This window comes from Cynoglossus semilaevis, chromosome 18 (assembly GCF_000523025.1).
Source record: "Cynoglossus semilaevis isolate Cse_v1.0 chromosome 18, Cse_v1.0, whole genome shotgun sequence".
Classification (NCBI taxonomy): domain Eukaryota; kingdom Metazoa; phylum Chordata; class Actinopteri; order Pleuronectiformes; family Cynoglossidae; genus Cynoglossus; species Cynoglossus semilaevis.
In genome coordinates, this window is record NC_024324.1 from 10,519,560 (window position 1) to 10,539,703 (window position 20,144).

Sequence of the window (20,144 nt, forward strand, 5' to 3'; positions counted from 1 at the left end):
TTGGACCAACAGAGTCAGCAAATATGACCTGCATCAAGCTTTCAATGTGAACAGGGGGTAGAGCAAACAGAGAGACAGAGGGAGACATGGGTGACTCCATATATAGAGGTCAATGTGTGTCGAAATTCTGTCTGTCTCTGCTCTTTGTTTGGGCGTGTGTGTCTGTGTGTGTTCAAATCATCAGAATCTAAGCAGAATATTCTCGAAACCAGAAAAAGATCAAATAAACAATAAAATAAACATTTATTTATTTAACAAAATAAATACAAATAATGATAAAACACTTCTCAAATGATTTAAGAGGTTGGTGTCAAACTTGTGTGAGTCTTTGCTGCCCTCTCGTGGTGTTTTTAGAAGAGTGCTTTTTAGTGTCTCCTTTGACTCGGATTGTACCATCAGTGATGTGAGGGGTGTTGGAAACAACTTTATTCTCAAATCTTGAAGATGGAAGAAAGTTGACATGATAGTTTGTCAACGACATGCAACGATGTTGCGTTTGCATTTATTTTTTTGTGCATGTTACGATGATGAATAACTGTGTGTTAATGTAATCACACAGAACCAGTGCATCGCTGTATATAACCAGCAGGAGCTGAGGAGCTCAGAGGAGGAGAGGATTATCTGTGTGTCTGTCGACGTTCATGTGATCCAGACATGTCCGGGACTGAGAGCAGCCCTGAGCCGCCTCAGAGCACCGTGACGGCGGACTACTGCTCCGAGCTGCAGCGGTGGATGTGGCAGTATTACTGGGGCTACAGCGGCTGGCAGAGCTGGCTCTGCCTGTCCGCCAGCTCCTTCCCTCCGCTCCACACGCTCACTCCTCCCGGTGTCGCAGAGAAGCAGGCGGTGTACGCACGGAGCATTTATCCCTACTATCCTCCAGGCTTGGCTGCTAACTCCACTCATCCTGTAGGAGGTGGTGTTCCAACCGATTGGAGGTCAGTTCAGACTGTCGTCCAACATCAACAACAACAACAGCAACAGCAACAACAACAACAACAACAACCACAGCAGAACGGAAACAATGCACCTCAGACTGGTACGTATTTCATAGAACTACAGCATAAACAACATTTAGATTCAGCTACCTTAATTATGTGTGTTTTGAAAACATGTTTTTGTTTAAATCAACCAATAACACTGTACCAAAACATAGTGTTAATATGTTCAAACCTTACAGTACAGTTACACCAAACATCTTACTGTTAGTATTAAATGTCTAATCTGCTCAAGGATGGGTTGTTTCCACTTAATGCTCATCAGTTTCACTTTTATAAAAACCAGCCTTAACTGGACAGTGAAGTTACTCAATGTTATTAATGTGAAATCACAGAGGATCTGACTTTTTCCACAGGGCGTGAATACACCGTGCCCTCTCCTCTGCAAAGGTTCCTTGCAGAAACAGTGGATTTCATGATTTTGTTCTGTGTGAAGGCCACCATCGTTCTGTGGGTCGTGCATCTGAGTGGGATGAAGTGAGTGAATCCAGGCTTAATGGAAACATGAGTGTCTGAATTAAACCATTAATAATTATCACAGGTTTTAATGTTGTGAGTCTTAACGCTGACTCTGATCTCTGAAGGGACATTGCCAAGTTAATCAGCCACTTCATCGTGGAGGAGATTGATGAGACCACATCCCTGGAGGACCTTCAGAAAATGATGGTCATGGCTCTGGTCTACAGGTTGCTGGTGTGCGTCTACGAGGTACATTGTTTTTTACATACATACATTTCTTTTTAAAGTACTGCCATAATAACTGTATGTAGTATTAGAAGAAATATCCCTTTTGGCTCTATCTACTCAAATCAGGTTTGATGTGAGCACAGAATGTAGCCTTGTTCAAAGGTTCTAAAAGTTTTCCATGAAGTAGTAAAAGGATTAAAAAAGATTATCCACAGAATGACATATTTAGCAATAGTTACCTTTGATTTCAATCAAATCAAAGCCTGTTTATTATAAGGCTGCACTCTTGTACACCACAACACCGTTGTTTACCAGGGCAGTGATGCAACGTGGCATTCAGAGTTGCCTGAGGTGAAATCATGCTGCAGGTTCTGCACCAGTGGCTCTCTCCCCTCAGGAGAGACGCAGCTCTGGGACATTTAAGCACATCTGTGCAGAATGATTCACACGACTCACTGTAGACTTCATTCTCTGACTTTTTTTTTCCTTAATGGCGAGAAACATTAATATTATCTTCTCACATATTTTCTCCTATATTGTCTAATTCACTCCTCTTCATCCTTGTCCATCAGACCATCTGTATCTGGGGGGCTGGTGGGGCCACTCCAGGGAAGTTTCTGCTGGGTTTACGGGTGGTGACATGTAACACGTCCGCTGTGGTCCAACCTAATCGAGTGCTTGTGGCACCAGCATCTAACGTTTCCTTCTCTGCGTGAGTAATCCAACCCAATCCCCTCTTTTCCCACCTTTGAGAGTTCCACTTGTCACCTGTGTTGTCCTCTGCCTTGACCTTCACAGATCCATGGTGCGAGCGCTGAACAAGAACTTCTCCATCGCCTTCCTCTTTCCTGTCTTCATCACGCTTCTCTTCTTCCAGCACAACAGGACAGTGTATGACGTTGTGGCAGGGACTATTGTGGTCCAGAGAAGTGATGACAGATAGCCTGTCGTCCATCAGGTGGTCCCATAATAGAGCAAATTACCAGAACCAGAACATTTTAACCAGAATAAACTTTAACTAAACTGTTGAGCATTATTGATGTAGAATGTAGAAGTGGAAGTTTTTTGTTATGAACCTTAAACGCCACAATTATTTATTTGTTGTTATGATTACATATATTTTTATACATCATTTCTAGAAAAAAAGTAAAAAAAATTAATAATGCTCTTCTAGTTTTTTAATGTCTGAAATAAATTCCTGGGCTATATGTTCAATGTACAACGACAAATAAATATCTCAGTTGTCTTGACAAATAAAACTTGAAAAGTTGAACTTGACTCTCCACTTGACTTGTGCTTTTTTGCACTCAAGATAAAAATTGTTGGGAGCTAAAGCAGTTTTATGTACATGTTGTCACAAGAGGGCGGCATTTAGCCCATGTGGTCTAACGGGACCAATACTGTAAATCATTGTTATAGTACACCACACCTAGGCTTTTATTTTTGGAAACTTTTACTTCTACACATGTTGTTGTTTTATTTATATAATAAGTACAATGGCAATCGACAAAATCACGTAATTCCTGACGTAAAGCAGGAATTGAAGTGTATGTGAGAACAACACAACTGCAGGTAAGAGCCTGAACCCGGATGAGCTGATCAAGCATATACGTTAGGTGAAGCAAAAATACATATTAATAAACGGTGTCCGCCATTTTGAGTAAACCATTAAGCCACACGTTTGGGTGAAAGAACATACAGTTGTGGTGGCAGCGCTGGCAGTGAAGTAAAGGCTCTCTTGGCTTTAACAGTACCAGAATCAGTGACTTATTTTTCAATATATATTATTGTTAATATTTATACAATAATACAGAGTATTCTGTTCTATGGAATTTATCCAAATATATTTCGGCCTCATGTGTTGCCAGGATGAAAAATTAGGCCTAAAGACCTTCAGTCTAAAGTAAATGGCTGCGGCGTTGTTTCTTTAACCAATCAGATTTTGAGTTCACATCAAATTCTCATATCTAGGCCTTTTAGGATGGGCCGCAGTTACGTTGGCGATTGGAGTGATTTGATTGGTTGGTCAAAGAACCCACGTCTCTAATCTACCAAACAACAGCTAATTTCGACTTGCCCGCTAAAAAAATAATTTGTCTCTACGTCCGCTGCTTCTGTCGAATTTTGGTGAGTCAAAATATGTTTTTTCTTTTTAATAATATTCTAATTGTAGTATGATATAATTGATACATTTTGATTTGCAGTATGTTCTAGCTATGATTGATTTGTGCTTCGTGGGTTTGTTGCTTTAGTTATGACGTTATTATTTTTACATTAGTTATCTACGATAGAACGACTCACTACAGCTACATATCTGTATGGTATTGATGGTTTCTTTAGACATAATGAAGTTGTCGGGTGCAACGAAGTACCACTTCATGATAATACTCTACTGTATGTTTCCGGAAAACTTATTGTACAAATTCACCAGGTAAAGATATCAAGTTAGCATATTTGCTAACTTTATTAGCTTCATTAGCGCTGGCAAAGATATAATTATTCTTGGTTTTTTTTTGTGGTCCAAAATTTATGCTTCATCTTAGGACCAAAAAGTATTTAATTTATTTTTTATTAAAAAAAAAGTAGAATGTCGAATCTAAGGTAGACATACCGCTGGTAGTACTTGGACTCCCTCTTGTGGTACACATTGGAATTAGGATTTTCTATGGGAGAAAATGTTGAATACAACAGTCAAAGTCTCGCTTTGAAACAGTTGTTGTACTACTTCAGGTCTTTGCAGCTGTATTTTAATGTTGGTAATACTGGCGTAATTCGGAGTGAAACCAACGTTGGCTTTAAGAGCTATTTACTGGGATCAACATGAAATATACCAGTGAAACCAGAGTGGAAAAATCAAAACGCTGCCTCCTACAGGCTTATACGGAGGCACAAAAGAATGGGTAATCATTTCAAATAGCGTCCACTCAGCCTTTGTTACCTATTATCCTTATGAAACAAGTGAAAATTGCACTCCATATGAGCTTTTTTCATTGCTTCAGGCTCCATTCTTCATGCTTTATAGCAAATTGTAGGCTCTTTTTGAGATTAGCCGCAGTAGTTGTTCATTTTCATGAATTCGAAGCTGTTTATTTGTAATCACTTAAGATTTTTTTGTTGAGGGGGGTTCATTTGAATAATTAATTTTTCCTATTAATTTTTTCAAATCTTGACAAATGTCAGTGACTTGGCCTTTCTGAGATAAAAAACAAAATTACACATTGGTGTTGCCACTCACTGCTTCACTGCAGGTTAAATAACATGTAGTGAGCTGGAACACATTGTCACTGCAGTGATTATTCACTAGGAAGCCCCCAACTATTTGTTTAGGCAAATGGTGGTGGGAGGTGTATTATTTGGCAGAACAGTGTTGATATAGTTATATTTCTTTATAGACACTACACAAACAAATCCCCATCGTGTTTGAATAAAGGTCGCAAATCATTAATACAGTCGCGCTGTGTCAGGGCGAGACAAACAGCTTGCAGATTACACTGTTACACCCACTGAAGGATTTTCGGTGCCAGATCTGAGCCATCATGAGCCGCGTTGTTGTGGGTTTAGCCAGAGGCAGATTTTGTCTTAGGTCCCAGTAGGAAGAGCCTTGGTTTTTGCTCTAGTCAGAGCGTTGAGGTTTTAAAGAGCAGGCATTAATCCTTATGAATTAATAATCATTAACTAGTTTCATGCCAGCTTTCTCACTCCATGCACACACACACACACACACACATTAAAAATAAAACATCACAGCCAGCGTTTAGCTCTTTTCAATTCTTTTCACATCTATTTTCTCTCATTGATTTTTACACAGATGGAAAATTATCCTGTTAAGCGTTTTGACTCGTTCTCTTCATCACTTAATTTTCTCTCGATTTTACTGCTGTATACAACCAAACACCCAGACAAATAGTTTTCAATCGTTAGGTCATATATCTTTTGGAAATTATTCAATTAGGATTTTTAAACTGGAATATATTTTTTGTGACAAATTAAAAATATGTTACAGTGATTTTCATCTTCCTACATTTTATCACCTGCTTAAAATTTAAAAAATGTTTACGTTTTGATCCACAGATGACTATATATATGTTTTTTAACCCTTTTATTTCCTGTGATGTTTTTGGCCAACGTTAAGCTAATTTTGGGCTAGTGCTTAATAAGCTACATCTGGCAGTATTTTTCACTATTTGAGTTTTGATATAAATTATTTTTAAACACTTTTCAGCGACATGGGCTACAGATTTGTCAAGAATGTTAGCATTTGTTACGTCATTTTATTTATATAATACGTTTTAATTAATTCAGAGTCTGATTTGTAAATGTGATACATTTTGCCAATTTTTTTAATACGCTAACATAAATGTAAGCAAAAGCATTAAACTCCTTAAATGGCTGTGGGGCAGTGAGAAAAAAACACTGTGTTTTAAAATCTTAAACCAAACATTGTTTTCAGCCTTTGTTCTGGATTTTTAAAAGTTCTCCACTGCATTTTGTCCTTCAATTCTTATGCTTAGAGCCACGAGTTGTTCTCGGTGCCAGAGAGCTGAGAGAGAGGCTTAGTAACACTAAGGCCTGTAGTGGATCTATTAGGAATTTCAATGGGAGAAAAACGTCAGAAAGTGCGAGACACAGAGAGGGATTAAAGGAGAGAGACACAAGCTGGAAGGAAAGCAACGTATTGGAAAAAAATGGAGTTAAAAATGTTTGAAGAGAGCAGAAATAAGAAAAGAAAAGAAAAGAAAAGAAGGAACGTATGCAGTGAGAGTGAAAGGCTGAGGGACACTGTACTCCAAAATTCTCTCTGATCTCTGAGCCGTGGGACCAGAGGCGATGGAATACCCTGCAGAACTCTATTAAAATTCAACCAGCCGCACTAAAGCAAGCACTTATTATACAAGAGCTGCCCTGCACAGCTCAGCATTCTGTTTGCTCTGTCGCATACTCACTGTATGTACGTGTACAGTACATACAAACAAAAGGCAAACAGACGCATGTGTGCCTCAAAACAAGCACACACACACACACGTAACTGAAAGATAAAGAAAGTCGCTTGAGGACAACAGCCGATGTTTGTGATCTTTGCTCAGTACTTACCTTTGGCAACAATTTCAACACAGGCCGGGCGTTGACTCTACGCAATACAGTCTGTACAGTAAAGTATACAGTATATTGTTCAGTCGGTGTTCTGTATGATAGCAGGTGTAGGACCTTTAGTGTCTCCTAACTGACTCTGTTTCCATCAGCAGTAGTAGCTCCATCTGAATCGATCTTACAGAATAATGGAGTTATACAAACTTTTGAAACTGAACCTCGTCTTTAGTCGCTTTTTAATGCCAGATGAAGGACTTTAAGTTTGGAAGTCATTACTTTCCTGTCTTTGTCTGCTGCAAGGTTTCTATCTTTTTCTGGAGGTAACTCAGCTTTGGTGCCCCCCAGAGGTGACACATCTTACACTTTGTTTAGAAGTCAATCTAGGTTCCTGTTTCTGAACTTCTTTGGATCAACTTAAATAATATAAACTTTGTACTATTCATACAAAATATTAAAAATTAAATTGAAGTGAATATTCAATTACAGTCCTTTAAAATACTATTTTCTGTTCTAACAAACACAGACAATCTCTGTGTCACCCAGTAGAGGGAGTTCCCTATATATTTACTGTCTCTCTCCAGAGCTGACTTCTCATTGGTTGTTAGTCGCCTCCAAGCCTTTGTGGGCTGAGCCAATCGGGGAGCTTCTGGGCCACAAACATCTGAAGTAGTAATAATGTGGAATGTGCTGGCTCGGCATGAGCTGTCAGCCACGGCATGTAGTACTACACTATATACGGATGGAGGGAGGAGACGAGAGGAGGAGGAGGACAAGAAGGAGGAGGAGGAAAAGAAGGAAGGGATAAGCACCTGATGACAGAGCAGCAGACTTATTATTGAGCACTGTGTGTTAGCGTGTGTGTATCGGCCTGTGTGCTTGCTTGTGTACGTGTGTGTGTGCATATTACAGAACTGTCAGCTGTTTTATGTTCCTTAACATCCTCAAATGGGCCCCACCCTCTGTCTAACCCTCTGGGGAGTTCATACACACACACACACACACACAGGCTAACACACTAATCCTTACAATGTTATTGGCACAAACTACCATTCCTATTCTTAACTCCATGAAATACATAATATTATATTAATAAAGCGTCAAATTTTTCCTAAGTTGACACATTGTGTGTGTGTGTGTGTGTGTGTGTGTCAGCATACTGAACATAGAGTCCTGTGCTGTAAATGTAATCCCTCCTCTGACTGTGTCTGTGCCTCCTCCGTGACATCCTGTGTGAACTGCAGCAGCAGGTTATATGTGTGTGTGACACACAAGTTTCATGTTCCAGGTCCACAACTGATCCCTCACTGGGGCCCCAGCTGAACGACCACCTGGTCCCACCTAATCTAGGGTACGTTCTGTATTGTATGTCTGCAGACCCACATACCCAAAAAAGGATTATTTAATGGAGAGTTTGTGTAAGGCTGCTGTATGCCCATATACAGTGTACACTGTATGGAATTGCATAGGCTGAGATGTACATCTTATTTATAGTTTTTTTTCCCTTCAGAGCAATTTAGTCATGATTTTGTAGCTAGAGCAAAAAAAATAATTTTTTTTTGTTTTTAAAATGTTGAATTTGCCTTTAAATCTGTTGTAAGTAATTAGCTTCATGACTTTATTGTGAGTGAGAAATTGTGCTGCTCGCCTTCTGTAATATATATGGGTCTCATGACTTACATCATGTCGTGCACGTTACTTCAAGTGAAAGGCATTACATGCTGGTCAATTGCATTATAATAGGATTAGAGATTAGGTGAGTTGAAGTCAAAACATTTCACAGGTTAGCTAAAAGGTAATTAACCAAAAGTTGGTCAACAAGATGATTAGAGTCGTAATCAGTCCTAAGATGGGGACCTAAACCCGCAACCTTTTGTTAACCCTCAATTGGGCCAGACTGACATACTTAAATAGACCTTGTCCAGTTTTAACTTTGGATCTTTTCTGAGTGAGATAAATGTGATAACCACTACAATTTAAAAAATTTTACTTTTGTAAAACATGTAACTTCAGTAGCAGGTACAAACCTCATATAACCATCAATAGTCTGTCTGATATCTATTTAGTTTTTGGGATTTTAGCAGCAGTTTTGCAGTGTCAGTGAATATACAGTAAACACACCAGCATACACTTCTGGTGGCTCATCTAACAGGATAAATGGGAAAGTTTTGTGCTAAAAGTAAAAAGAGAGTAGGCTGCATCTGCTATGGTTTGTGAAAGAAGATTTAACTTAGTGGCAGTTCACAGTCGAATTACAGCCTCACCACCTGGCACTAATTCACTGTCAGGGGTTTTTAGTAAGTCATGAAAATAATTCTTGACTTGTTGAAATCATGAACATACTGTAAATACCTGTGTTAATATACACACAGCAGCTTCCTGCTGCAGTTGATTAGTGTCACTGATGAGGCCAACAAAGCCGCCGCTTGTCCTTCAGACAATCTGCATTTCATTAGCATCAACTCTCATATTTAACAGCTACATTACCATGCAGTATTTTGCCGTGTAAGCAGGAGCTGCAGAAAACAAAGTAGCTGACTAGAGAGTTCAGGGTTTTAATTGAAGTTTCTCCTCAGATATTTAATGCACAGATAACACGATAATCTCCGCATAGTGTTTTAGTGGGTTTGTGTGTGTGTGTGTGTGTGTACTATGGATGGACAGGGAATCAAAGAAATCCTTTCTGACCAGATGGCAGAGTCAGTAAGAATCTGATGGGTCATAATCTGGCCTGCTGACTGACAACATGTGCCAGTGCCTGGCTCAGCGGCAGGAGGTCTGCTATAAATAGAGTGACAAGAAAACAGAGTCACTCACACATACACACACATGCATACGCACAGAAAGAGTATGACAGAAAACTAACACAAACAGCACAACACCAGACACATTCCTGTAGTAACTGCTTCTATGAATTATTACTGTATATATTTTTTAATCATTGTTTACTTATCTTTTATCTTATTTGTAGCATAAATAGCTAACTCCTGGTATATATCTTTTGCTCATTTTATTGCTAGTTTTTAAGGGCAACTGTGATTTATTATGACTAAGGTTAAGGTACTTCTAGCTACAATATTGGTTGTGTATATTTGTTGGGGTGAGTTATGACTGCCCTTACTTCAGGGAAACTTTTTCTAAATTTAAGTTTGAACCTTTTTTCCTGTATAAAACATCCCTTTCATGCTCAACTAGGCCAAAGACGTGTTGTAAGTCTATGTTCTGCTATCAGTCGTCAGATTACAAAAGAAGTCAGCAAATCTTTTACAATTGGTCATGTTTTAATATGTTATGAAATGTGATGAAATATCTAAGCTGGCAGTGATATTTCTGGGAAATGGGAAACTCCCAGATCTGCTTTTTTGAAAACACACAACCACCGACACACACACACACACACACCTACGGGAAACAGATCAGCTGAAGTTTATGACTTAAATCCACATGCTTTCATGTTGTGTCAAGTGGTCGTGGAGCATTTGTGGGACAAAGCGGCGTGCTGTGTTTTTGACTGTTGTGTTACATAAAGCCTGCTGCAGCTACTGAAGCCAGTTAATGATCCGTGCTCAGTTCTGAGTTATGTTTTGCTTTTCCAGCTTATACACTTAAAAGAATGTGCATGATTAAAACTCCACAGAAGTGATGACATAAAGAGGAAGTGAAGTATAAATAGTGAGCAGGGCTTCTACGGAAATGAATGAAACACACTGGAGAAACACTGCAAATAAAACACATCAGGCGTTCAAATGAAGTGATGTGAAAAATGCACATTAATCACTGCTGTCTTGTTTCATAAAGATTAAATCTTATTTTTTAATTATGTTATTCCATATGTTTTTCATTTCAGCAGTGACTCCCACTCTTGACAAGACAGATTTGAGCGGAGTTGTCAGTTGCCAATTATACGCCAGGCTTGTCTGACTGGATTGTCTGAGACTGATCAGCAGTTTGATGATCACACAGAACAAGGGTGCGTTACAAGTCTTATGTTAAAACAAACGACTGTAGGGTGTGAGGAGCAGAAACAAAGATTCCAAAAGTTGAGTCTTTTATTCCACGTTGGGAAACAACTGTATTTGACCAAAGTGCTGTTCAAGCAATACACAGGCCAGTATAACAACATCGATAAATCAGAGACAAAATAGCTGTAAAACATACAATAAAACAATAAATTACAATAGTACAGAAGAAAGAAGAATAACACAAAGGTATCACAATCACGCCCTAGAATACCCAGGAGAAAATGTCTTTTATGCCCAGATCGGACGTTATTTTTATTTGTTGAAAATGTTCATTGTGTTAAAGGTAGTGGTGATGGTGCCAAATACTGTAACTATCAGAACAAAGACATAACATACTAAACTGTCACAAACAACGCCTCAACGACAGCAGTAACACAGTCATTATGTCATTTTATCTCCAGTGAATCCAAGACTATTAAGCAGTATAAATTTATTGTGTTTTTGTGCAGTACACGCCTGTACTGTTCACATTCTTACTTTAATGTATATAACATTACCACTTCCAATCACATTCTATTTATTCCGATGCCTGTAGATCTAACATTACGGTGTCAAAATTTCCCAAACCCTAAAGATCTCAGTTTACAGGAAGGAGTCCAGACAAAGTCAAATACATACAGCATAGGCATGGAAGTGATCACCTACAGACTGTGTGTCATATTTCTTAGTCAGCAGACAGGCACATTTACAACCCAGGGAAGAAATGACTGCAAAAAAAGTCAGTGGGAATGTTCTACCTCATTTGCAGTTAAAAAAAAATCCACGCCCTCCCATGCTGAGAAAGCACATAAGTGCAGATAATGACATGCAAACATGAAGCATGGTCCTGCACCAACAAACAGTCAGAACACACTTATCAGCTTCACACTGGGACTCTCTCAATTAGAGAGAGTTTTTCTCTGGTTACAATTATGCCTGGACATGCACTGAGTAACATAGTGATAAAGATTAATCAATGGTGTTGCAGCCTCTGTACGAGCGCAATGTTTTCAGGCCTCCTGCGGCCCAGTGTCTGGGGAGGCCGTCTGTTGATAACTACTTTATTGATTTCATTTTTTCTCTTCTTTTTGTTAAAGCCTTTCAACTGAGCATCCAGAATCCCTGGAGACACTTGAGCAAGGCAGCAATCAAATGATTTCAGCGGCACAATCAAAAGACAAGTTTGATGATTGGTAAAGACTCTGCCTTTCTCTATCATTCCTATACAAATTCCTATAAAGGTAGGAAAATTATTGAACAGAACAAACTCACAAAACCAAGAAGATATATCATTTCTTGAAGCATAAATTCTATATATTTTCCACTGTACTGTTATTATCTGATGATACATTTACAACATAAAAGTAAGATGCCACTTAACAAAAAAACCCTCAACGTTAGGCTACAAGTTACATAAGGTAAGACATTGCTGGGGAAAAAATATCTAAGAGTTAACCACAAAAATAATCAAAACCATGACGACGGACAGGGAAATGTACAAGAAACAGATGACGTGCTAAAATTAACTTGTCCTAACATAAACCCTTTTGGCAGCGGTCTAACTCCAATAGCCTTATGTCGGACATTCAGAAACCCCTGTCTCTGTGTCCTGTCTGTACAGGCAGCAGAGGCAGGTGGCTGATGGCATCAGGGACAGTGAAAGTGTGAGGAGATGGCAGGTGCTAATGATGGCGGTCAGGAGGTGAAGCCACAGAAGCAGTATCGATCCTGGACCATGACGCATTGTAATCAATGTGTGTGGCGAGCCAGGGCATTTACAGCGGCGCTGTCTTCTCACTTCACCTGTCCTCTAACAACTTTAACAGTGTTAGAGCCCTGGGCCATGTAAGTGGGTGAACAGTGGTTCTAATTATTGGGTAACATCTAATCATTTATTTATCACTACATATCTGTTAAAGTGTGAAAATAAGGTATTTATGATTAAGAGGGAGGAAAAAAACTCCAGAAGTCCAAACTCAGTTTATTGTACAGATGTATAAAATTATTGTCAGAACCATTAAAAGGAGCGGCAGGCTGTTTAAAGGCTCAGGCACTGTTGCAATAAGTTGGTCAGATTTTTCTACAAACTGTTTCAGCCTCTTCTGTGCATTTTAAGTCTGTGAGGTGACTGTGGATCGATATGCAGTGCAGTCGATTTTTAGCCACAGGGTTGTGGGACCAATTCCAGACCTGCTACTCTGCATGCTGTCAGAATGTAAATGACCAGACTTCTAGTTAAAAGCCCTTTGAATTGTCATCAGGACTAGAAAAGAACTGTCTGCTGTAAGTACATAGCAATTCCCATTTACATCAGATCACACGAGGAAAAGAAACCTTGAATACCTTACAAAAGGTGTGAATACAAACCAAACAGCCTTAGGGGAGCCTTGTGATGCCTAAATAGATAGCAAATATGGCAAAGAAACAAGAGCAAATAAACTTGCAAACCTTTCCACAATAGACAAACATGGCAATAAATTCAAAAACAAAAATGAGAAAAGTCACCAGTGTCTGTACTTTACAACTTCATGATCAGGGTCAAGGTTGTCAGTCAGCATCTGGGGTGCAGTAATGTCAAGCTGCTGGTAGCACATGGATGGAGTTCCTCGTGCCTCGCCACTTCTCCCTGCAGCAGTAGTAATGTTTGCTTTCTCTACACAGAGAGATGAGATGTGGGTACACAAAGGAACTCCGGTGTTTGTCTCTGAGAAATTGAGAGTTCTGTCAAATAGAAAAAAGAGTAGTGCAGATGTGATCTCTAGTTTTAATGTTTACCAGAGATAACGGGTGATTCTGATCTCATTTTGTTCTCCAAAAGAAAAGTGAGTGAAACTGCAACGTTTCGTAAATACATGATCCAGACGAGACTCTGCCCCCACTCTCCCTCGTCTCCTGTCCCTCCCTGTAGCTTATGTTGTGTCCTCGCACTGTTCAAACACAGTCACACTCACTCACAAACACACACCACAGTCAGACGAGCAGGGTGTGATGTGTACGCTCCACGTTTGACAGGTGGCCATCTTTATCCACCTGACTCCCTGCTCACCCCGAGAGTCGGTGGCCGTGTCCTGCAGACAGACCTGTCCTCGGACAGTACATCACTGTTTGCACTTTGGTAGTTGGCAGGAGCTGCCTTCACCAGGTCAATAATTAAAGTGCTTAGTAGGAGGAGAAAAGTCTGCAGGCGTGACTGACTTTTTTTTCTTTTTTGCTCTTATTTGCTTTTTATTATTTGGAGTTGTTGGAGTGTTAAATAAATCTATTAACTTCATCAAAAAGAAAAAAAAAGACAGATGGAATGAATGCTTGCCCAGCAGCAGCAGCAGCAGCAGCAGGATTCAGGTCCAACCAGTAGAGAGAACACTCCAGAGTCTGTTTAACAAGTATAAAAACTATGTGTGTGTCTGTGATGATGCAGGTCAATTTACACAGGCAACAGTTTCATATTATGTTTTTGTTCCAGAAGTGAAAGAGACAGATTCCTATTTTGTGTGTGTTAGAACTATTGCGTGAGACACTGCGAGAAGGGCGACGTATTTAGGTCTGTGTTTGTCTTTTCTAATCAGACATGGGATTTTTTTTATTTTTCTACAGTCCGCTCTTAGGCTCCCCAGACCGCTCCCTAAAATATGGTTGCCCAGGACAGACTGATTTAATTGGCTGCAGTTATTACACAGATTAAGGGGGGACTCTCTTTGCATCCTAATCCTTCCCACTTCGATCTGCCTCACTGCAGTAGACAGAGAGTGTGTGTGAGAACAGGTGAGGAAATAGCCCGGCAGCTGCTGTAGGATTACAACTGCAAGGTCAACTTTAAGCCTGATTTATTTTGTTTGTTTGGGAGTCGGTGTGAAAAGAATCATATAAACTAAAAGTGATGTCTGACAAAAAAAGAAGTTTTGGTTTGTCTAAGTGAACTATTTATTTCCTTCTGAAGAAAAAAAAATTTTTTTAAATTTAATTAAAAAGTTAAATTCATCGTTGCTCACTTTTCAGTAAAATCCCAAGTCTTTCTTGTTTTGACCTTGTTAAGTTTACGAAATCGTTTCTGTAAGTGAAATCACTTCAACTCATTAAATAAATCTATTACATTGTCAATTTTAAATGAAATATTTTCAAAAGTGCTGCAGTATAACATTAAAAGATGTGCTGAAATAAATGACACTGATAATTATGTCCTTGTTTGTACATCTGGCAGTGACTTATGTGTTGGCACAAATACTGTTCAACTCTGTATGTGCTGAGAAAAACATGCAGATTGATGGTGTGGTGTTCTTCCTGTAGGCACTTCCTTATTTGATCAAAGGGGGGCGCAGTGAGCGCTGTGGGCCATAGGCGGCCTGTTGAAGTGAGAGAACGTCAGCAGACAGTAAACTCCTGACATCTGCACTGAAGGACTTACAGAAGGGTGAGCATTTTTTCCTTCAGCAAAAACACCTGTCCTGTGTGTTTGACCCGTTCTTTTGCTCCTGCCACAGAGTAACATCCACACATGTATGAAGAACAGGCAGTCAACTGGAGACCCTGAGGTACTCCTGTTAGGCTGAGTGCACTATGTTCAGTGGCATACACTTTAGTCACCATGTTACTGCACCGTCCAATAAAGACCAGCTGCTCGTGACCAATAAAAACATGAGAATATCCCCTAAGAGCTGCTTCCAAAGGATGGTGAATAATTTATCCACCTTAGTGTGTGTGTTTTAAGATCACTGTTTTCTTGATTCATATTCCAGGTGAACTGTCCAATTTTTGTACAGTATGATGGTCAGTAAAGTGGGAAGGTCACATTTACACTTTTTTTTCCTAAATGCTACTAATACTTGTGCAGTTGTGGGGTTTCTTAACCTCCATATAAAATATTTAAACTTCTAGGACAGAAAAAAATAATTTTATGCATAATTTAAAATATTAAATATGTCATCTTAAATTTAGTAATTGAAAATGTATAAACAGATTAAAGAAACTTTTTTTAACATAGGTCAATTCATGTTGTGGGTGTGGTCAAAGCCAAGACAGAATATGTGGCCAACAACTACTTTCTGAAAACCATCAAGTGATCATCAACTGGCAGCCCGTGGGCCAAATCTGTACATATAGGTGCTCTACCCTGGGTAGGTTATATTCAGTTATATTTATAGTTACATTTTTTCATGTTAGCCACCATTGTCAGATTATGATGTCATTTAGTTGTAGTCCTACTGTAGGTATCACAGAACCACCATTGGCCCTCAGGCATTTCTCTTCATTCAATCTTTATTGAATCCTAAAAAGGTTTTCAAATCCCTGTGTTGGATCTTAACCGTTCATTAAACTGAGGAGCAACAGTTGCTGTGTTCAGCGGACATTTACTAAATTTCCATCATTTTTTTTTTCAGTCCTGCCTGCAGCCAGTGTTTAATTAATTGGGATTTGCGTGTCTTTGCAGAATTTCTGGATCACTTGATCTCACAAAATATTCAGTGAGGTATTCACTCTAAAATAGACTCCCTGACAGTCTCCGTAACTCAGGGCTTGGCCCCAGCACAGGCCACACCTGGTGCTCTTCACATGTCCCTGACATTGTGCGTAGAATTCACACCTCCCACAAAGAACACAGGTACATCTCCAGGGGAGTAACCCAACACTGGAAGAATCTGCTTCTCTTGCGGGAGCACTTTATTATTCCTCCAGCATGTCTTTGTTCTGCACACACAGACACGCAAACACGCACACACATACACATACATTTACGGCCATATTATGTTTTCCCTTTGTGCTCCAGATAATGCAAAGTCGGTGAGAGACAGTGAGGCTGCTCCTGCTGCTGCTCCTGCTCCTGCTCCTGAGTTCAGATGCAAAAAAGCCTGTCCTGGAGATTCCTATATGTGAAGCCTTTCATCACCAGTAAAGGTGTGTACCTTTACTAAGAGCAGGGAGGAACAAGAGAGGGTGTGCGGCGTCCTGCTAGAACACACTCGTGTGAATGCAAACTTGTATGTGCCCCGAGTTACGTGAGGTCATAAGACACTGAGCAAACCCTGTGAGTTCACTGATGCAGCGCAGCATGACTTCATTCAGAAGCACGTTGGCAACTTCTCATTTTTGTTCTGACCTGACACAAACTACGATAAATCTAATACAATGTGACGCTACACAAAACTCTGTGAGAACTTTTGCATATCACACAGAATCTATACAGTCTCCATAATACATGCATGTGAAATAAAAGTCTCCGTCCTTGTCTCCAGTCAAATATCAAAGTCCATTCAGCACCAGATGCTGCTCGTTCATTTCTATGCATCCAGGCCACGAATGTAATGCTAGCCTTTTGGCACACAGTGCAGCCTACCTCTCTGTCTCTTTGTATGGTTTTACATGTGACAGAGGCACAATAGAGTGTTGGACAATAGGCCACTTATTGAGTGACTGCTAGGGAGTAGGATACATCCCTGATCGTCTGTCACTCCACAGCCTCGTGCACCCACAGGCTCATTATCAGGGTCAGGTTGCACTCTCCCGTGACGGGAGGCAAAACCACCCGCTGCCATGTTGAAAATCTGGGGAAGGTACTGTAGCAGAGGTCAGTGTTATAAAAAGATGCACTCAAAACTGATTGAATATGTTAAATGGAACTACTACTACTGCTATCACTACTTTCAGAACTGCCATGTTTGGCCAGAGAAGTTAACAGAGGTTTCTGCATTAAATTTACACCGAATGCAACATTAAGCAATGGTTTCCACCTTGGCTTTTTTACGAAGAATTATTTTCTCTCTGACTCCTTAATCTTTCCAGAATACCATTAACTATAGGTGTTAATTAATATCTTGACTTTCATTGTAGGAGAAACACAGACTTGCTGGTAAATTCAAGGCCGTCAGTGGATGCTACCTTTAAACCCAATCTTAACAACTCTCTCCCTGGTCTAGATCCTTATGTAAAAAAATCATAAAGGCCTGCAGTCTTTTTTTGTAAACTGGTAAATGTTGCATAGTATTTGTAATAATATTTTAAGAATTTTAGAGGGTAGAGGTCATTGTCTTAAAAGTCTAACCTTCCTAATAAAGCTTTGTCTAATTTTTTTTCTTCCTTTTTTTAGGGAATAAATATAATGACATTGAAAGATGTCAATTGGTTTGTTGCTTTTTCAACACGACACAGCCATGTTAGAGCCAGGATTGGAGCCACAATCCACCTGATTATTGGCTGATCCTTTAACCACTAGGCCACTCCCGTCCCCAGTTTTTGGGTAAGTGTTGCATCACTTTATGTTAAATTAAATTCAGTTATGTATTAGTAATAGCAATATATGTATACATATATTTGTCAGTTGTTAACTTCAGCTTTTTTTTTTTAACTAACATCCCAAACGCTCCACCTCAAATGCCTGCCAGGAGCTGCAGCTCTGACATCAGCACTTTTATAAATGCAAACACAGTGTAGTATGCTAAGCATGTGATCATATAGGTCATGATAGAGACAATAACAGCCAGTGTTTCAAAAACCGAAGACCTCGTCTTGTGCATTAACTGTATCTCCTTTGATTAATGATGTGGTTCACTAATTTTGGTAACTGACTTCACCATATTTTATGCAGCACTGGCATATAAATATTCATTTGTAATAAAAAAGCAGAACAATGAAATGTATGCATAAAAAGTTCTGTTCTAATCAAAAGATAAATGCGCTCCAGAATAACCTCTGTGACTGTAACAATTTTAAAATGTATTTTAAATTGTCATTGCAATTGATCATTTGAATTGGGTAAATGTGTGTAAATAGTCTCTACTACCGGTTTAGAAACATACCTAGGGTTCCATCAACAAATCATATGTTTTGTTGTTTACATTATAAAAAGACTGACAATTATACACAAATGACCTTTGTAATGTAGTGGAAAAAGTCGCAGGAAATGCAAAAATGCAGAAGTACACCACTTAATCTTACAGTGCTGAGGTTTGCAGTGGAAATGTTCATTAACGCTGGCTTAGGAGTGGGTTTTATTCCGCTCATTTGTGAGACACGCATATTGCATTCTGTAGCTCTTCACCTTTACTATCTCATAAACCAGGGGTTGGTCTGTGGTGATGAGATAAAACCAAATCTGTGTCAATCTGACACCATGAGATATTTAAACCCTTGTTACAAGTTTCAAGTCTTCCCTCAAAAAGTCATGAGAAATAGTAAAGTGACTAAATGTCCATGTCTCTGGCTGATCACTCTATTGTATGTATTAATAATTAATACAACTATACTTAATGTTCTCAGAACAGAACACACAATAAGTGCTCATCTTTACACACAAGGCCTTCTTTGCAGTCCAAGTGACATGTTTTTAAAAAAAAAAAAATTAATTTAATTCACAAAACGACGCAACAGGTAAAGATTAAAATCTAGACATTGAGAGAGAAGAATGACACCTTGATCTGCAACTTCAGCCTGCAATGCAATCCTAACACGGTCCATAGATATAACAGTAAACATGTAAACATGTTTGTAATGGCCGTCTGATGACAGATGTCTCTGTTTTGCTTGGTTACATGTAGTAATATACTGGTTGTAATTTTCTTTCAGTTAATTTGTGCATAAGATGTCAGACACAATGTTTAAGTGAAGAGACTTTGTTACTGGGCTCCGAGCCTAACAGCTGAGCTCACACAGATGAGAAGAGACACAAAAAATACAAGAATTTTATTGATCTTTACAAATAAGAATATGAACTTGCCCTCCTGTTTTACTTACAGAAACCATGCAGTACAAGAAAACATTTATATGGACATTTTATTTCTATTCTTAATTGTGTTTATTGTATTAACTGACACAGAGGAGGTGTTTAGTGGGTTTTGATTTTGTTGTTTACAGGATGCACAATGAAATGTAAGTCTATTCAATTTAAAATTACACACACTTTTGTTTAACACACAAACTGGTTGATGTTTGCCTAGTACTTGTACTAGTACTTGGTAATAATATTGTACTAGTACTTGTAATAATATTTTGAGAATTTGACGTTGTAGACGACATTGTCTAAAACCTGTAGGTGAGCTTCAGCTCCATTTTTTTCTTTTTTTCTAATGACAAAACTAAGTGACCTTGAAACATGGCTATGGGTGGAAAGCTGCAAGAACCCCGCTTTACCCAGGGCTTTGAGTTCTGTTTCATTAGGCATCAGATCATTAGTACACACACACACGCGCTTGATCACATGCAGTGCGTATTTACACGCCCGAGTAGCTACTGACAGTAAACTTATCCTGCAATTCGGTGGCTGTTTGTTCTTGCTCGGAGCTCTCTCACTATTTTGCATGAGTGGCTTACAAACTACTCTCTCTCTCTCTCTCTTCCTCTCCCCCCCCCCCCCCCCCCCCCTCTCCCTCCCTCTCTCTCTCTCTCT

General features: G+C 39.3%; 1 protein-coding gene and 1 long non-coding RNA gene across 2 annotated transcripts; both read left to right on the forward strand.

Moving 5' to 3' along the window:
• The first annotated feature begins 399 nt into the window (after positions 1–399).
• Positions 400–2,963, forward strand: fam8a1a (family with sequence similarity 8 member A1a). Its single transcript, XM_008331693.3, has 5 exons — positions 400–1,039; positions 1,355–1,475; positions 1,583–1,706; positions 2,258–2,397; positions 2,484–2,963. Exons 1-5 carry the CDS (start codon positions 655–657, stop codon positions 2,626–2,628), a joined length of 915 nt encoding a protein of 304 aa, XP_008329915.1. The 5' UTR covers positions 400–654; the 3' UTR covers positions 2,629–2,963.
• Positions 2,964–3,388: 425 nt separating this feature from the next.
• LOC103394400 (uncharacterized) lies at positions 3,389–18,113 on the forward strand. Its single transcript, XR_003052782.1, has 6 exons — positions 3,389–3,812; positions 10,618–10,740; positions 11,869–11,964; positions 15,056–15,179; positions 16,533–16,660; positions 17,850–18,113. It is a non-coding gene; the product is annotated as an uncharacterized LOC103394400 (long non-coding RNA).
• The last annotated feature ends 2,031 nt before the right edge of the window (positions 18,114–20,144 follow it).

Bases quoted from the DNA above. Each gene is read 5' to 3' on its own strand.
- fam8a1a (XM_008331693.3), top strand. From the start codon at position 655: ATGTCCGGGACTGAGAGCAGCCCTGAGCCGCCTCAGAGCACCGTGACG. The intron at 1,040-1,354 runs GTACGTATTTCA...CTTTTTCCACAG, and splicing joins AAACAATGCACCTCAGACTG to GGCGTGAATACACCGTGCCC. The intron at 1,476-1,582 runs GTGAGTGAATCC...TGATCTCTGAAG, and splicing joins GTGCATCTGAGTGGGATGAA to GGACATTGCCAAGTTAATCA.